This window comes from Armigeres subalbatus, chromosome 3 (genome assembly GCF_024139115.2).
Source record: "Armigeres subalbatus isolate Guangzhou_Male chromosome 3, GZ_Asu_2, whole genome shotgun sequence".
NCBI classification, from domain to species: domain Eukaryota; kingdom Metazoa; phylum Arthropoda; class Insecta; order Diptera; family Culicidae; genus Armigeres; species Armigeres subalbatus.
In genome coordinates, this window is record NC_085141.1 from 42,170,936 (window position 1) to 42,189,167 (window position 18,232).

Here is an 18,232-nt window from a genome sequence, read left to right on the forward strand (position 1 = left end):
TCCAAAGTTTCAAATTTGGGATTGTCACGAAAAGAGGTCAGGAAGTAGAAGCCAATAACTTTTTGGTATGAATCGATCAGTAAACTCTCTTAGATTTCAAACAACTATTGTAAACAATTGATTTAATGATATGGAAATGCTAATATCATCTTCCAAACTTAGACGTACATGTTCATGATAGAATTAGAGGCGAAAGTATAGAATTGATAGTTCCGTTAGGATACGGCAGGCATGAAGAATGTTTTTTTTTATAGAAGTCGATTTGAAATCGAGCGGAGGGCAATATTTGTGATGGCACATATCACACGACCTTCCTTCTGCCAAGCTCCCGTTTGAAGCGGGGAGGGAAGAATATCAGTGTGGAAGCTGATATATCTCCACTGGCAAAAGGAAGGTGGTTTGATTTGCGCATATGCCATCGCGTGCGGAAGGATTTTCTATCGACGAGTACTGTCTCCAAATTTCTAATATGACATCAGCATCTAGTCGAAACTTAAACCGTAAACTTTTTTTCAAGAAAAACTCCTGAATATCGAAATTTTCGTAAAAGAAATTTGTTAGACCACGAAAACAACGAACATTAAAAAAAAACCGGCTAAAAAGTGTTTTAGTGTTAACTCAAAATTCGCGTAAAAAGGGTCACAGTGTGTCTAGCGTCACAAAAAGTGAAGAAATGTTGAAGTATCATGAGAAAACAAAAACCATTCGATTTTAGTAACGTAAATGTTCTCAATTTCAACGATCGAGGAAGCATCATCGATTAGGCGGCAGTAGAGCATCAAGTTGGCATGAATTTAGTCGATTTTTACTCATGAGCTAATTTTTTTCAATGTCTGCTCAAGAGAGGACAACGTAAACCACCCACCACGAGTTTGTATTGGTGGTGACGAAATCGAGGTGATTGGAGAATTCGTGTTCTTGGGATCACTGGTGACCTTCGATAACGATACCATTAGAGAAATTCTTAGACGCATCATGGCAGGAAAACGTACGTACTTTGGATTCCGCCAACGTACACTTGGAGTTTTCGAAAGGAAAGTGTTGGCAACACTATCCATCGCACTCTACATTATCCATCTAAGAAGTCTGTATCATCGGCCGCTAGGATCGCTGCATAGATGACAGATAACGAAAACGTGAAAAAAGAACAAGAACATTCGTAAACATCTGAAAGCACATCGTTGAAATTCCTTAATAATAAATTTGTTACTATTCTATTATCTTATTGGATTAAATTTGTTACTACTTAAACTACAAGATTTGTGAGTATAAAGCTAACTTAGAATACAGGATAACTTAAAAAACTAATTTAATAAACATGCAGGAATAGAAAACATAAATTAGAGGACAAAGGCATAGTTGTTACGTACCGACGGATAAGTCTGTATATGAGACAAATAATGTAAGTAAATTTGAACTAAGAAATGAACCGTAAACTAATTAAATGAATTTTCTAGCTAAAAGCTAACTCCAACAAAATACCGAGTTTGCTCGTAGATGTCCGAAAAGATTTCCGTCCGTACCAACTGCGGTGGGCCGGGCACGTAGCCACAATGTCGGACAGTAATTCGGTGAAAATGATTCTCGACAACGATCCGACGGGAACAAGAAGGCGAGGTGCACAGCGAGCAAGGTGAATCGATCAGGTGGAGGACGATTTGCGGACCCTCCGCTGACCGCGTGGTTGGTGTCGTGCAGCCATAAACCGTGCTGAATGGAGAAGACTTCTATGCACTGCACATTCCTTAGTCTTGTAATAAATAATAAATAACCATGTTTGTAGGCATTTTTATGTTGGGAGAGGGTAGAATAAAACGGGTCTACTACGAAAGGCCGTATCACAAAAGGCCGAATCACGAAAGGCCGAATTACAAAAGGCCGAATGCACAAAAGGCCGAAACCACAAAAAGCCGAAAGCACAAAAGGCCAAATCACAAAAGGCCGAAACCACATAAGGCCAAATGAACAAGGTAGACCAACAAAGCGCGCGCGCTCGCTCCGGTCCACTTTGTTGGTCTGCCGACTTTGTTCAGACTTATTTTTATTTAAATAATTAATATAATTTAGATTATTCGGATTATTTTGTGATTTCTTGCCAAAAGCCAATTTCTCTTAAAATAGGAGAAAATGTAATACAATTGAGAACACCGCGTTACAGTGAGTTATACAGCTTTTAGTTAAAAACGTAATAATTGGAAAAGTTGATGTCGCAATTAGAACGTGAGTAGTGCGCATTATTGGCACAACCATGCGTCATGAAGCGCACAACTCCTACATTTATGCGAATCGGAGATTCGATTCTGTAACAGGGTGTCTACTCATCTGTAAAAACAAAATTCCCTGATTTTTCCAGGTTTTTTCAAGGTGTTTTACATTAATTTCCAGGCAAAAACAAACGTGCCATATATAGATTTTAGCAGCAAAATAATCAATTCAAAAAAGTAAATATTTCGAAAAATATTATTTTAAAGAATATTTTGGTGGCTTCACAAAACAATGCTGTAAATTACTTAATGAAATTCCTCCAAGAATTCCTTCGCAAGTTCACCCAGAAATTGCTTCAGCCATTCAATCAACAATCCTTCAGGTACCTATTCCATTAAAAATTTCTCCATAGATTCCATGGAAAATCCTCCGGAAAGTCCTCCAGGATTCAATTTGAAAAATTCTTTGCTAAAACTTTAGAAAACATCTCAAGGAATTGTTACGGAAATTCATTTAGAATTTAGCATTTGTCGATTCCTTCACGATAAGTTCCTTTAGGGGTTTGTTCGAAAATGTCTTGTGAACATCCCTCGGGAATACATTAATAAAACACGGTGTGTTTTTCCGAAGAGGCTTATTTAAAAAAAAACTCGCTACACGAAAGTATAGGTTTTCCTCTTTCATGTAGGTGCATTTTTAAAATGTCCTATCGGGGGTTAATTTTTCCATACATTTGGGGGAAGGGTTAATTCGGCTATCATTTGAGATTTCTATCGAGTTTGCACCAAAAATAGTGAAAAAAAATAAAAATTGTTCTAGATCCCCCATATAGAACATTTTAGTTTACCCACTATGTGAAAGAGGAGAGCATATATACTTTCACGTTGTGGGTGTTTCAGAGATACTGATTTTTGAAAAATAATATTTACCCACACACCGTGAAAATACTTTCCAGATTTCTTCAGATATTCTTCTGAATATTTTTTTGGAATTTCTTTAGAAACATGGTTTAGAATTCTTTCGGAAATCTCTTTGAATTTCATTCAAGCTGTTTTTTTTAAGGAAACTTAAGAAAACTTCTTAAGGAATTGTTCCGGAAATATGTTTGGGAATTTCTTCAGGAAATCCTTTAGTACTTCTTACGAAAACTCCTTCAGGAAATGTGTTGATGCAAAAATCTGAGATTGCTGGGTCCATGACATTAGGCATAAGGACGTTAGGCATAATACCTTTTTAATTTCGTGGGCTGTTTTGGGGGAATTTTATGCTTAACATTCTTTATGCCTAACGTCCTCATACCTGTTCGTGTGACCAACATCTAGTTTGCTTGGACCTAGCAGCCAAGGTACCGGTACTATAAGTGTCAAACGGCCAAGTTATAGGTAGCCTATTCAGATTACGCCATTTATGATCATAAATATCATGATGAACAACTTGATGCCATCCCCATACATTCAATTTTCTTTCTCCGCTTTAACACGATATTCATTACGATAAATAATCTAATCGTAATCTGAATAGGCTTTTAGGCTTATTGCAGCATATTTTGGCAGAATAATTTCAATGGTTACAGCGCCACTAGCGTTCTATTGCTGCTAAACCTTCGACAAATGCTTCGGATATTTTGGAAATTCCTTGGGATTTTTTAGGAATTAGTTCAGAAGTATCTGGAGGAAAACTTTAGAAAACACCTGGAGTAGTTTTTCCGGATATTTTGCTTTTAAGAATTCTTTGGAAATACTTCGAGAATACCTTTGAAAAATCCATTCGGGAATCCTTCGGCTATTCTTTCAAGAGTTCCTTTAGTAAAAATCCTTCACAAATCACTCTACACTTTTTTTAAACCCCTTCAGGCTCCCTTTCGGGAATTTCCTAAAGAAACCATACGAAAAATCGTCCGGATTTTCGTTTTGAAATTCCTCTGGGAATTCTTTTCGGTTTCAATCTTGGAAATTCCTCCAGAAATTATTTAGAAAATTGCTAATCATTCTTATGGACACTCTTTAAGTGATTTCTTTGAATAATTGCTTGGAAAACTGATCCCAAAATTCCTTCGGAAGTTCCTCCAGGAATTGATTTGAAAAATCCTAACTAATTTAGTATTTTTAATATATTCCTAAAGAATTTCCGAGGGAATACTCAAAAGAATTTATAAAGCAATCCCTAATTGATTTCCCGAATAAATTCCTTGATTTCACCAAAAATAGCTTCGGAAATTCTCCAGGATTTTTTTAGAAGATGGCAAAACGTTTTTTTACGGAACAACGATCCATCAACGTTCACTACATTATCAATAGATTTGATTGGTATATTTATTCAAATATTTTTAAAGATTTTTTTCATCATTTGAGAAAATTTCACTGATGATCCGGGTATTTGAAATTTCCCTGATTATGTCAGGAATTCCCTGATAAATCCAGGTTTTTTCCAGGTGGGGAGAAATTCCCTGATAATTCCAGGTTTTCCAGGTTTTTCCAGGTAGTAGACACCCTGTGTAAGCTATGATCCAGTAGATTTTAACTCGGGCCCTTGCATTAGATTTGGGAATTTGACTTTTCTCAATACTACTGATGATCATTAGTTTACTGAATCAGCACTTTAAAGTGCTAATATTTATATGTATACAGTGTTCAGTTATGTTAATCCTTCCCCTCGGATATGTTACCTTGCCGCGGTGGGTCGGCTTACGCCATTAGTACTGATATGGTAACCAAAGGCATATCCTGTCGTGGTGGTATCACATGTTGACTATTTTTATTTGGTGCCGCGTTACATATCTGGCATTGACGCACTAATTTACGGCATTTGCATGTGATCCAACGGATCTCGTGTCTTGGAGCCTTGAATGGTAGTGCAGTCATGCAGAGGCCTTTTTCATCAGTGATAATGATGTGAGTTCTTTTCTCTTCGGCAATCCTTTTCTGATCCGCCCCATGTGACGACGACTCGTCGCCACGCTTACATTTAGCTAGCTAAACATTTATTAAAAAAAATGTATTCAAGACATTCGTAGGGAATCGACTGCTGGATTCACTGAGTAGAAGTTTTTTTCAAAACTAGGAACGTGGTGCCAGTTTTATTTTGTTATGCCTCACTTCGAAGAGCAATAATAAAAAATACCGCAAATTATAATGATGGTATATGAACAATCTTATGACGGCTTCATTCACGATAATTTTTACCAATAGTAGGGAATAGGCGTGATGAAGCTTTACTTTGCCACCGAAAAGTGAATCCTATAGCTGACTCATAACTGATCATTAGTACATGATAGATAATGACAGTTTGTTTGGAAACGATCAAGCTACTTATTAGAACATAATCATAGTAATACCTTGACAAAGGAATAACAATAAAATAGACTAAATGCACGAACAGTTTCCACTTTTTACAAGACATAACTTACATTGTGTTTGATAGTATTGACACAGGATGAACCAATAACTTAGGCAAACAAAGTAATTCAAGGAACGCATACTTCATACCTTCTGACCATAAAGACAAGAATGACATCGTACAGATCAATCTATATGATTCGGCAATTGAGCCTCTAAAATAAACGAAAGAATAAAAAAAAAATCTATATGATTAGGAATGAGATAATGGGAGATCTATTAGGGTTGTAAATGTAATGTCTTTTGAGCCAGTTCAACAGTGTCTAAATGGACGACATGATCCTTGTACGGCTGGAAAACTGCTTCAAAAGTTATTAACTTGTCATTTTTTATAAATCGGGGATTGAACACTTTCTTATACTTGATAAAAAAAAACTTCCGACTCAGTTTCTTCGATGAAGCATTGGGCAACATGTTCCATGTGAGTTGAAAAAACTGCTTCGGTCGATTTCGAGCGCGTACAATGACAATAGACGTCTAAATAGCATAAAAACTGACAAAATAGTTTGACTCTGACAAGAAAATGACAAAAATAACTATAAACTATAACGATGTTAGTTAGCATGAGACCTGTCTGACTATTTATGAACGTAATTCCCTCTGATTCAGTTGCAACAGCGTCTTCTTGGACGACATGTTCCGTGTACGGCTGGCAAACTGCTTCGAAAGGAATTATGCAACGGTATCATCAAAGGCATGGTGCAGAGGTTTCTACTCTATTCAGAGTCCCGCCAGTAAAATTTAAAAAAAAAAAAAAAAAAAAAAAAGTATACAGTGTTCAGTTATGTTAATCCTTTCATTACTGCAATGGAGATTGATTTATTATGCAATATATAAGGATTAAAATTTACTCTGTAAACACCGTCACACAACTTCTTTCAATTGAAAGATTGAACTTCGACGTTCAACTGACGATAATACCTCAACTGAATAAGATTGATTAAATCGCCGCTAGTAGTTGCAAAACACGTGGACAAGTTTTTTCTTTATGGGGCAGCGTAATAAAAGTAAACGTTGATTTTTTAGTATTCCAAGTTCTCTTGGTTGGAAGATTGAAACTTTTGTAATGATTCGGCCTTTTGAGATTCGGCCTTTTGTATCATTCGGCCTTATGGGTTTTCGGCCTTTTGTGATTCGGCCTTTTGTACTGATCCCAATAAAACATCTTGAATAACCAATCAAATGTCAAAAATCAACATGTTATCAGCAAGTCGTAAGATTGTATTGCAAAACATTTTCAATGATCAAACTGCTCTGTGTTTTGCAAATACCACTTCATAGCTCTCTTCGAACATAACGTTTTGTATTTCCTTTTCCCGACCTTAATTTAACACGATTCTTAGATCTTCGTTAAAAATGATGTTTTTGGTGTTACTTGGGATGCTTTCTTTTAAAGCACGCAACACGCATCATTCCTTTTTGCCTTTCTCGTACCTACAACAAAGTTGTACCAGAAGGCTATAATTTCACTCCAAAAGCCAAATTTTGATAGAAGGCTCGGAGACCCATAGTGTTATATACCAATCGACTCAGCTCGAAAAACTGAGTAAATGTCCGTCTGTGTGTGTGTGTGTGTGTGTGTGTGTGTGTGTGTGTGTGTGTGTGTGGATGTGTGTAGCCCCGGGAATTTTTTAATGTTAAACACGTTTCATATAGAAGGACTTGACCGATTCGAGTGCAACTAGTTTCATTCGACGGAGAAACTTTCCTAGTTGGACACTATTGTTTTTGTTTGGTAATAACTCATTCGGTTTGAATTTTTCTTTCAACAAATACGCTGTTTACATGCACACTTTAAGTCATTAATCAATTTAGCCGTGACGCAATCCATTACTCTCATAGTTGAGTAATTCTTAAGTAGCGTGATATAATCGCATCAAAGCTTTTAACCGCCAACGTTGCATTTACCATACTAATTCGAATTCAACACATTGAATCGAGAAAGGCATAATCACCACTGGAGGATAAATTTGGGTTTTTATTTAAGCGATTGCTCAGGATAATGCGAAAGAGTTGATGATGCTTTCTTTTCAATCACGCGTTTGTTCAAAGCAATGCAAAAGAGGAGATCATTGCTTTTTAAAATAACGCGATTGCTCAGGATAATGAAAAGAGTGTTGATCGTGCCTTCTTTCATGCGTTTGCTCAGTGCAATGCAAAAGGGAGATCATTCCTTTTTGTGTAATATAAAACTCGAGATAATGCAACCATCCAGGAGGCTAAGGTACCTTACAGGTGGGGTACCCCAGTCTGGTGCTCACCCGTTGTAGTAGTTTCTTCGTCCTGCACAAGAGTGGGGATAATGAAGCTCAAGTTCAGCACATGTGGCGGAACGTTAACATTTTACCTATTTCCATACGGCTTTCTCAAACATTCTATTGCAGTTCACTATGTTGTAAGAGGTAATAAAGACCTTTTGTATATTTATAAAGTGATATAAATTTTCTGCCACAATGTGTTGTCAAGCTGCTACCGCTATATTTTTCGAACAAAATGGAAAAGACTGCGAAAAAGTACGCATTACAATTTTAAATAGATATCATATACGTATAAATGTATAAATAATCAACCTAGTTTCATTCGATTGGCATTTCTGTTTACTAACACATGTTAGAATTTGTTTTATTCAACAAGCTAGCTCGGTTGGTAGTTAACCACGTAAGTTGCTAAAAAACTACGTTAACGATTGCATTTCGCTGCTACTGTGCCACTTCTGTAGTTGGCTCTGTTCCCTTGATCCTAGTGATTCAGAAATCTCTTTTCAACCCTAGCGGCTGGCCATTGGCATCCGTTTCCTGTGCAGCTTGTGTTTCTCCAACAGCCGATTAGATCAGCTTTGTATTTTGTTTGTGACCTAAATGCTTTCTTTAAGAAAGCCAAACATATGTTTCTTCTACCTTTAAATTGCTTTAATAAAAAATAATAATCTAAAAGCTGCTGTCTCACATTCAATACTCGTACATTATGATTCTGCTGAAACTCTCTAAAAATAAGGTGTATATAAACTGATTGACTCGAATGCTACTGCTTGACTCCGTGCATGAATTGTTCCAACCAGAAGTCCGTTTTGCTGATCAGATGTGATGCGGTGTATCACTGAATCGGTGTGCTATCATCACCATTGTTGTTGTTATTATTATTTGCGGGATGATTGCTTGTTCCGGAGGATATTTTGAGGTCTTGCATTTGTGTTGCACTGCGGAGCACTTCCAACCACCTGTAGATAACGAGAAGGTAATATTTATTTTCAATTCGTTTGGGACGCTAACGAAAGGCAGAAACACAAAAGGCGGAAGCACAAAAGGCAGAAATACGAAGGGCAAATCTTTTTACATATAAAAAAAGACCTGTATCATCTATTATTTTAGGCTCGCATAAAAGTCAAACAAAACAGATAGTATATATACATAATATAAACATAAAATTTACCTCTGGTAAGTGTGCTCGCTTTCCGCCCGGAAGAAGTACGTATGGTTTTTGAACGATAGCTTGAAGACATACTCTTTCTGTACTGCATCTTGAATGCCCGGTGGCCCTACAGTATAACCGAGAAGAGGTAAGCTAGCCAGTGCTGCGTCGTCCGAATAGCTTTTGTAGAAGTAAAGACAGAACGAGGTCAGCACCACCCACAACTTCTGCCATCCGGAGCTGTTTTTGAACTTGCGCAGCAGGTAACCGGAAATTTGATTCTAGAAACAGATTTCGGAGTAATAAAAAAATAGCAAATAATAATAGTGAAAAGCTTGTTACAAACCTGGCCTGCTCGTAGATGATCCTCTAAGCAAATTGTAACGCCACGATGCCAACATACGTGTAGTGCCGTATTATTCCTCGATGAAGGTGGCTTCACTGGAGGATTGATTAGAGAATTATTCAGCCCACAAGTTTCCAGGTTTTCCTCGGATGATGCTGCACAAAATATACAAATATAACAAAATTTCTCAAAAAACATATTGTATGTTACTTACTGCAATACTTAACCGATACCATCGGTAGCTGAGTGTTGGGTTTTTGCCGCACGGCTGCTGCCGCTTTGGTAAGCTCCTGCAACCACAGCGTTTTCTCGGCAGTCGTCCCAGCCGACACCGTAATGGCTCGCTGCCCTCCGAATATCACAAACGCATTATGCTCAGCGTTCTCCGTCAGCAGTGCCCGCACCGGAACGTGACCTAGCACCTTGAATGTTTGTGTAATGGGCGATTTGAATGCAAACAGCAGGATGTCTGAGAACAGGAAAAACATTCGCTGCTGCAGACCTCGTTTGGAATGTTTCAGCAAACAGCCTTGGCGAACCAGTTTTCGATCATTCTGCACCAGAGTATCGAACCCATCCAGGTCCCGCTGGATCTCACACAGAAGTGTATAATTTTCAGACGAGGCCAGCTCGTTGCGTACTACCTCGGTTGTGCGAGTTAGCATCATCAGCGTTCCATGGCAGTCGGTGTAATCGAAATGATCATCACCGTAATGCTCCAGCAGCAGCTCGAGAAGCAACTGATAGTGGAGAAGCCGGTGCAAGGGTTTCAACACAAAATAGCATATCGGAAGATAGCACACTTTTTGCAATTCAAAGTCTCGGTACGTCTGCTGGAAGCGTTCGTCGTTTTCATAGAGATCATTTAACCGTTGCAGAATCTCACGATGGCTCTCTACGTACTCATCATAGATCTGAGAGAACGCGATTGAATAATATTAGAAAACATACACTTCTAAACCTTGATATTACTTACCGGTAACACGACCATATTTTTCAGCATGACATCCCCAATTCTGTGAGTCTCATGACCACCACGACCTTCCCACAGCAATATCCGGTGCTCGAGATCTCTAAGAAAGACACTGTGATGTTCGAGCATGGAATCGAAGTACTGGAACAGCGGTTGTAGGTTCTCCACATCTTCAGGCGTAAGTTCCTCTCGGAACCACTAAAACATGAAAAGGTTCTCTTCATTTCAACAACATTATCCTAAAATAGTGTGTCTTACCGTATTGAGTACATCCAAATCCTTTTTGTAAGTCCTCTCGGTCATCAGCAGTTCCTTCGCGAGGAAGTACGCCCGATCCGTAGGCCATTTCTTCTTTTTGATCTCCTCGTCGATAGACCTCAGTGTTCCGGATCCCCCGTTCACCCCATTACCCCCGATCATGGCGGCATGCGTTGGTGCTGTCGGTTGATTCTGGTAGTGATGTACATTGTTGTTATTGTTATTATTGATAACGTTCTCATCGACCGTGTGCAGCCCATTGCCGTTGCCATTATTGTTGAACCCGTTGCGTGCTCTCGCTTCGGCGCTACTCAAATCGTACGTTCCGGCTTCGCTGGTTCGCGACAGAGAATTATTGTTCGATCGATCCGAAATGCTGCCTCCGCCCAGCCCGGGAACCAAGTCGTACCGATTCGGCGATTGGACAATCTCACTGCGACGGTCCAACGAAACGTTCCCGTTGATTCCGTGATACTCGTCGGCGGCTGCAAAGTGTTGGTGGGCGTGTTGTGTTTGGATAGCATGCACATGGTGTGAGGATGATGATGTAGAAACCAAAGTAAAAGATACCGGAAACAGAAATAGAAAACAAAGGAGAAAATATATAGAAGTACTGCAACAAATCTCTGAAAACATGCCACATTAACTAAAAAAATACTGGAACCATAAATTCGATGATCCTCCGATAAAACCGAGCAGGGTGTAAGATTTATCTTGGTAATAAACAAATAGTGGTTTAACGAATCGTTCTAAATTATATAATAATTTTTGAGATAAATAATTTTACCATAGCTATTTTGGGTATTCAAATATATGAATATGAAAAAAAGAAAGTTAGGGTAAATGTCTGATTTTGGACCTCTAGAAAAGTGCTTATCAATGTCTGCTTATATTATATCAAATGACACGTTTGATACTAGCGGAGACAACACCATTTTATAGATGGAAGCCTTATTGATAAAATATAAATGAAGATGTGCATCAGTTGTTGACAAATCGCTGGAAATTGCAACTTTTTGAAATGGAAATATTTTTCGTTTTGGAAAATGCAACATATTTTGGACTAGCCGCCTCCCACCCTTCTACAAATGTGCTTATTTTGGACACCCTTATTTTAGTCTGCGCTGCGTACAGACTAAACTCTGATTCTACCAGTGACCCTTTATGGACGTGGACGTGGCATGGACGTTGAAATAGGCGGACCGGAGAGCTTTCGGAATTTTCGAGCGAAATGTGCTGCGTGCAATACTGGAAGGAAACTAGAAAATGGTGTGTGGCGCAGCCGTATGAAACATGAGTTGTATCAAGTATACAAATAAGAAAATATTGTGACTCGTATTAAATACGGCAGACTTCGGTCACTTAGTGCGAATGTCGGAAGAAAGAATAGCGAAAACAATACTCAACAAAGAACCGGTTAGAGGCCGGCGACGAACACGCTGGTCATCTTATCTTTCGATTGGCATGCATCCAATGAAACGGGCGCGGAACAGACAAAACTCGATTTTCCGGAGGAAAAAGCGTCAGCAGGAAGATCGAGACCGTGAAGAGACGGAGCAACTGTACCGCGCTAATAACACACGAAAGTTCTATGAGAAGCTGAACCGTTCACGTAAGGGCCACGTGCCACAGCCCGATATGTGTAAGGACATAAACGGGAACCTTCTTAGAAACGAGCGTGAGGTGATCCAAAGGTGGCGGCAGCACTACGAAGAGCACCGGAATGGCGATGTTGCAGGCAACGGTGGTGGTATGGTAATGAGCCTAGGAGCACGCGCGCAGGACATGCGACTTCCGGCTCCGATTCTCCAGGAAAACCAGGAGGAGATCGGCCGGCTGAAAAACAACAAAGCCCCTGGAGTTGACCAACTACCAGGAGAGCTGTTTAAACGGTTCTATCACAAACGCCCGAATTCCATTCGCCCGAATGACAAACGCCCGAATTCCATTCGCCCGAATAGACCAAACGCCCGAAAAGACCATTCGCCCGAATGGATCATTCGCCCGAATAGACTATATGCCCGAATAAACTCTTCACCTTACTTGATGAAAAGATTTTTTGTGACTAATAAAAAGAAATAGTATAAATAGTATAAATATTCATTTCGTTTATGTTTATGGGTCCTCCTTAGCCGTGCGGTAAGACGCGTGGCTACAAAGCAAGGACATGCTGAGGGTGGCTGGATTCGATTCCCGGTGCCGGTCTAGGCAATTTTCGGAATGGAAATTGTCTCGACTTCCCTGGGCATAAAAGTATCATCGTGTTAGCCTCATGATATACGAATGCAGAAATGGTATCCTGGCTTAGAAACCTCGCAGTTAATAACTGTGGAAGTGCTTAATGAACACTAAGCTGCGAGGCGGCAATGTCCCAGTGTGGGGATATAATGCCAATGAAGAAGAAGATGTGTGAAATAATTAGAAAAATAACGATGTTATGTACTTTCTTTTTCATAATATTCAAATATTGACTTGATTTTTCGGGAATTCGGCCCGCAATTTTTTTCCCCAGGGCACAGGGACCAAAATCCGGCAGAAAACTTTCCCGAGGTGTAAAGCACCATTTAACATTGATTATAAATAAAATTTACTCATCACTGTCTTGCAATCCATTCACATAGAAAAAATGTCCATCATGGCTAACGTACGTATGCCTAACGTAGTGGACTCATGTGAATGGTCGCCAATCAACGCACAAAAAGACCACTAGAGACCCACTTTTCTTCCCTTCACTATGGTCGGTCAATGAAAATACCCTAAACAGTATTCAACATTATAGGGAGGCGCAATAAGTGGAATACGCTTTTGAAACGAGGAAGTCTTACGTTTTACAGCGTTCCAAAACAGTCCCAACTAGAAGAAAGAAATGCGACCACTGATACCCTACGACCACTGAAGGCTAAGAGGATATCTAAAAAAGCAGAAAAGAATGAAAAACTAGACAAACTGGAACGTTCATATACTCCAGGTTATTGGCATATTGGATTGATTGGAAAAAATAACATGTTGGTATAGAATCTGGAGGTATATATGACCTATTCGGGCGAGTGGTTCATTCGGGCAAACGGTCCATTCGGGCGAATGGTCTTTTCGGGCGTTTGGTCTTTTCGGGCGAATGGAATTCGGGCGACTGTTACATTCGGGCGTTTGTCATTCGGGCGAATGGAATTCGGGCGTTTGTGATAGAATCGTTTAAACACGGTGATGAGGCACTGGCTAGAGCGCTGCACTGGGTGATTACCAAGGTTTGGGAGGAGGAAGTTTTGCCGCAGGAGTGGATGGAAGGTGTCGTGTGTCCCATCTACAAAAAGGGCGATAAGCTGGATTGTAGCAACTACCGCGCAATCACATTGCTGAACGCCGCCTACAAGGTACTCTCCCAAATTTTATGCCGCCGACTTTTGCAAGAGAGCTCGTGGGGTAGTACCAGGCGGGATTTATGGGTGAACGTTCTACCACAGACCATGTGTTCGCCATACGTCAGATATTGCAGAAATGCCGCGAATACAACGTGCCCACACATCATCTATTTATCGATAATGCATAATGCACGAAAACGGATTTCCGGATAAACTGATACGGTTGATTAAGGCGACGATGGATCGGGTGATGTGCGTAGTTCGAGTTTCAGGGACATTCTCGAGTCCCTTCGAAACGCGTAGAGGGTTACGGCAAGGTGATGGTCTTTCGTGTCTGCTATTCAACATCGCTTTGGAGGGAGTAATACGAAGGGCAGAGATTGATACGAGTGGTACGATTTTCACGAAATTCGTCCAGTTATTTGGTTTCCCCACGACATTGATATCATGGCACGTAACTTTGAGAGGATGGAGGAAGCCTACATCAGACTGAAAAGCGAAGCTAAACGGATTGGACTAGTCATCAACACGTCGAAGACGAAGTACATGATAGGAAGAGGCTCAAGAGAGGTCAATGTAAGCCACCCACCACGAGTTTCTATCGGGGGTGACCAAATCGAGGTGGTTGAAGAATTCGTGTATTTGAGCTCACTGGTGACCGCCGATAACGATACCAGCAGAGAAATTCGGAGACGCATAGTGGCTGCAAATCGTACGTACTTTGACAACTCTCGACAACGATCCGACGGGAACAAGAAGGCGAGGTGCACAGCGGGAAAGGTGGATCGATTAGGTGGAGGGCGATTGTGCAGCCATGGACCGAGCTGAATGGAGAAGACTTTTATGTGCAGCACTGGCCACTCCGACTTTAATACTATATATAATAGCCCTGTTTGTCTGTCCGGTGACTAGACAACCAGACGCAGCACGCGGGGAAATTCTCACAAAAAATAAAATATTTGACACTTCAATTCTTTTTGCCTTTCTCGTATACAAAGTATACGTAAAGGCTATAGGATCACTCCAAAACCGAACTTTTGATAGAAGGCTTGGAGACCCATAGTGTTATATGCCAATCGACTCAGTTCGACGAATTGAGGTGATGTCTGTATGTGTGTGTGTGTGTACAAAAATGTGAGACACACTTTTTGGTACTTAGCATAATTCGATTTACTCGCAACAAGTTGCAGTCGACTGCGGATTGTTTCCTATTGGAAATTGGTTCGATCGCTCATTGCGTTCTAAAGTTATTGAAAAAACATTGTTTTTCTGCCAAGGGCCCCCCCTTGGGAAAAAAAAATTCAAAAACAAAATAAAAAAAATTATTTTAAAGATAGCAGCAATGCAATCAAGTGACTGCAAATGCATATGAATTGATAGAAAAGGTGAAATCTATCCCCCTAAAGTGCTATTTCGACCTCTCTTATGTGTTTTTCTTATTATTTTAATGCGCGAGAAAGGCACCACCAACGCTAGGTCGATTGATCTGGGTTTTTACTATCAGATGTCGAAAACAAAGCCAGTGACAACCTTAGATAACCAGACACAGCATTTGGTGAAAAAAATCACAGACAACAGACTTTGAAGCCTCCCGCGGAATGGTAGTCCGAATCACCTTCTTTCCCCGCAAAAATATCCACAAGGCCACATGGAGATCACCTAACCAAGAAACGGAAAACTAAATCGACCACGTTCTAATCGACGGTAAATTCTTCTCCGACATCACGAACGTCCGCACTTACCGCAGTGCAAATATTGAATCCGACCACTACCTTGTTGCAGTATGCCTGCGCTCAAAACTCTCGACGATGTACAACACGCGTCGAAGTCGGACACCGCCTCTTAACATTGGGCGGCTACAAGACGGACTTTGAAATTTTTGATTTTTTTTAATGCATGAATTAATGAATTGAAAAAAAAACAGTCTCTGAGTGATTTGAAACGGGCGTGTAGTCTGGTAATAAATAATAGTACATTCAAAGTTAATTGCCTATATGCCGGGTATTAAGCCACCCGGAGTGGAAATTAATTACTATGTCTGAAACTTGATTATGCATATGTACAACATGTGATAGATTTAGTTCGGAAAAGGTATTAGAGGGTAACCGCCCCTTCGGTGGGGTTTGATCCCACGACCCCAGTTCGCATGACAGGTGCTTTCCCTACTAAGCTACGAAGGACCTCCGTCGTCCACCGCAGCTTAGCGGGTACTGATGAAACCAAATTCCCAGCACCAGGTACCAGCCGATCTATCGCAATACATTTTCAGAACTAACTCTCTCAAATGTATTTTTGTACACAATGTCAACCAAGTATAATAAATAATAAATAAATCTGACTGACTGACTATAATGACGTGAATCTTGGAAGTAGTTACGTGTTTGATCAGGTGAACCTGACGTGATTTCTACGTACTAGTTACGTGAACTTTTGGTGAAAGCTACATGACAGTAACCAACCAGAAACTGCAACATTTTATGCATTACACCCAGGTTTTTTTTACACGGTTTGGTTTTGGTCGTTTAAGACCTTCAGGGTCAATGAAGCAATGAGTTAACCCCACCAAAAAATTCACAAAAAATCAAAGAAAATTCAGGGGGTATTTGAAAAGCTGTAAAAGTTCAGGTTAACCGAGAAATTAATGAATTCCAACCGCGTAAAAAAAAAACCTGGGTGTAATTAATTCCGCGTATAGTTTGCCATAATTTGCGACAAATGCACAGCTTGTATTAAGTCAACGGCAGATCATTGTATTAGGTACCCACACACTCAGTTTTTATTTCTGCAGCTCGGCAAAAATCCGCACAGCCGTGCGCCAGCAAAATAAATAACTGATATTCCGGCAAAAATAGCGTTTGTTAGCTGATTTTCGGCAAATTATTTGCTGATTTCCAGCAATTTTGACAGCAATCTCGGCAAAAAACATGTTTGCTGGGGCACGGCTGTGCGATTCTCGGTAAAAGTTCAACATTTTGCTGAGATCCCGGTAAAAAAATTAAGTGTGCAGTCACGACTCACGAGAAAATAAGAACTGATAAGGGGGAGATCCCCCAGCGCCGGACACCTCCCAATACCGGACACTTCTAAAAACGGCACTTCCAGAGATCCTTACATCATCTTATATAGTACAAAATAAAGCTATTGAAAAGTCCTTTACCTGCATAGAATATCAGATCCTCATGTCGTAAATTTTTTACAAAATTTGAAATTGAACAAAAATGTCAAAAAAATTTATGTTTCGCCTTATTTTAGAAGGTTTGAATAAATAATATTAAAATCAATCAAATGCATTTTGATTATGCCAAGATGGTCAATATTAGTCATATTTCAAATAGCAAATGATATTAGATATATAATGTATCTTTTGTGCAAACCCAAATTTCTGTATCCGGTAGCTGTCCCCCGGGTTCGGACAGTGAGTTTTTCCATGTGGTCAAAAAGCCATTCTTTGCACCTGTTTTGTTAAACTTACTTTAATTCATTTGTTTTTTCACAGAAACAAAATTTGAAGATTCATTGAAAATAGAGGGAATTTTGAGCAGGATGAAAGAAATTGAGCTGGAGAGTCAATGTCAAATAAGCTCTACTAACACGTGTTAATGCCTACAGCTTGAAGCAAGTGAAAAATATTACTATTCTAAATGATGTCTTTACTCATGTCATATTTGCACATGTTGCAATAGTGTCCGGTACTCGGGGGCACTTTTCTGAACCGTGAAAATTTTGTGTTCAAATGATCAAATACAGTTTGTATGAACCATCAATGGTTATATTTTGTGTATATGGCATACTTCTTCTTCTTCTTATTGGCATTACATCCCCACACTGGGACAGAGCCGCCTCGCAGCTTAGTGTTCATTAAGCACTTCCACAGTTATTAACTGCGAGGTTTCTAAGCCAGGTTACCATTTTTGCATTCGTATATCATGAGGCTAACACGATGATACATTTATGCCCAGGGAAGTCGAGACAATTTCCAATCCGAAAATTGCCTAGACCGGCACCGGGAATCGAAGCCAGCCACCCTCAGCATGGTCTTGCTTTGTAGCCGCGCTTCTTACCGCACGGCTAAGGAGGGCCCCTTTTAAAATTTATTTTATTTTATATGGCATACAAGTAAACATAATTCGGATGCTTAGAGAATTATTCATTAAATGGCTTATGTGTCCGGCACTGGGGGATCTACCCCTATGTGTTGTGTATGTGTGTACTAAATCTATTTTTACACTCCTATCGAGGAGTTAAATGCCGAATACTTCGACAACTTTAGATAATTTACAAGAAAAAA

General features: G+C 39.8%; 1 protein-coding gene and 1 long non-coding RNA gene across 3 annotated transcripts in view; one reads left to right on the plus strand and one right to left on the minus strand.

Moving 5' to 3' along the window:
• The first annotated feature begins 1,168 nt into the window (after positions 1-1,168).
• On the plus strand, positions 1,169-1,766 carry LOC134226795 (uncharacterized). Its single transcript, XR_009983558.1, has 3 exons — positions 1,169-1,262; positions 1,325-1,402; positions 1,458-1,766. It is a non-coding gene; the product is annotated as an uncharacterized LOC134226795 (long non-coding RNA).
• Positions 1,767-7,993: 6,227 nt separating this feature from the next.
• LOC134219937 (FERM, ARHGEF and pleckstrin domain-containing protein 2-like) overlaps positions 7,994-18,232 on the minus strand; it is a 200,796-nt gene continuing 190,557 nt past the window's right edge. For both annotated transcript variants that reach the window (XM_062698841.1, XM_062698840.1), the window contains 6 exons: positions 10,586-11,070; positions 10,331-10,525; positions 9,569-10,268; positions 9,355-9,509; positions 9,030-9,289; positions 7,994-8,817 (listed from right to left, as the gene is read on the minus strand). In XM_062698841.1, the coding sequence (XP_062554825.1) occupies positions 8,694-8,817; positions 9,030-9,289; positions 9,355-9,509; positions 9,569-10,268; positions 10,331-10,525; positions 10,586-11,070 (1,919 nt within the window). In that variant the 3' untranslated portion in view covers positions 7,994-8,693. The remainder of the gene's footprint in view (positions 8,818-9,029; positions 9,290-9,354; positions 9,510-9,568; positions 10,269-10,330; positions 10,526-10,585; positions 11,071-18,232) is intronic.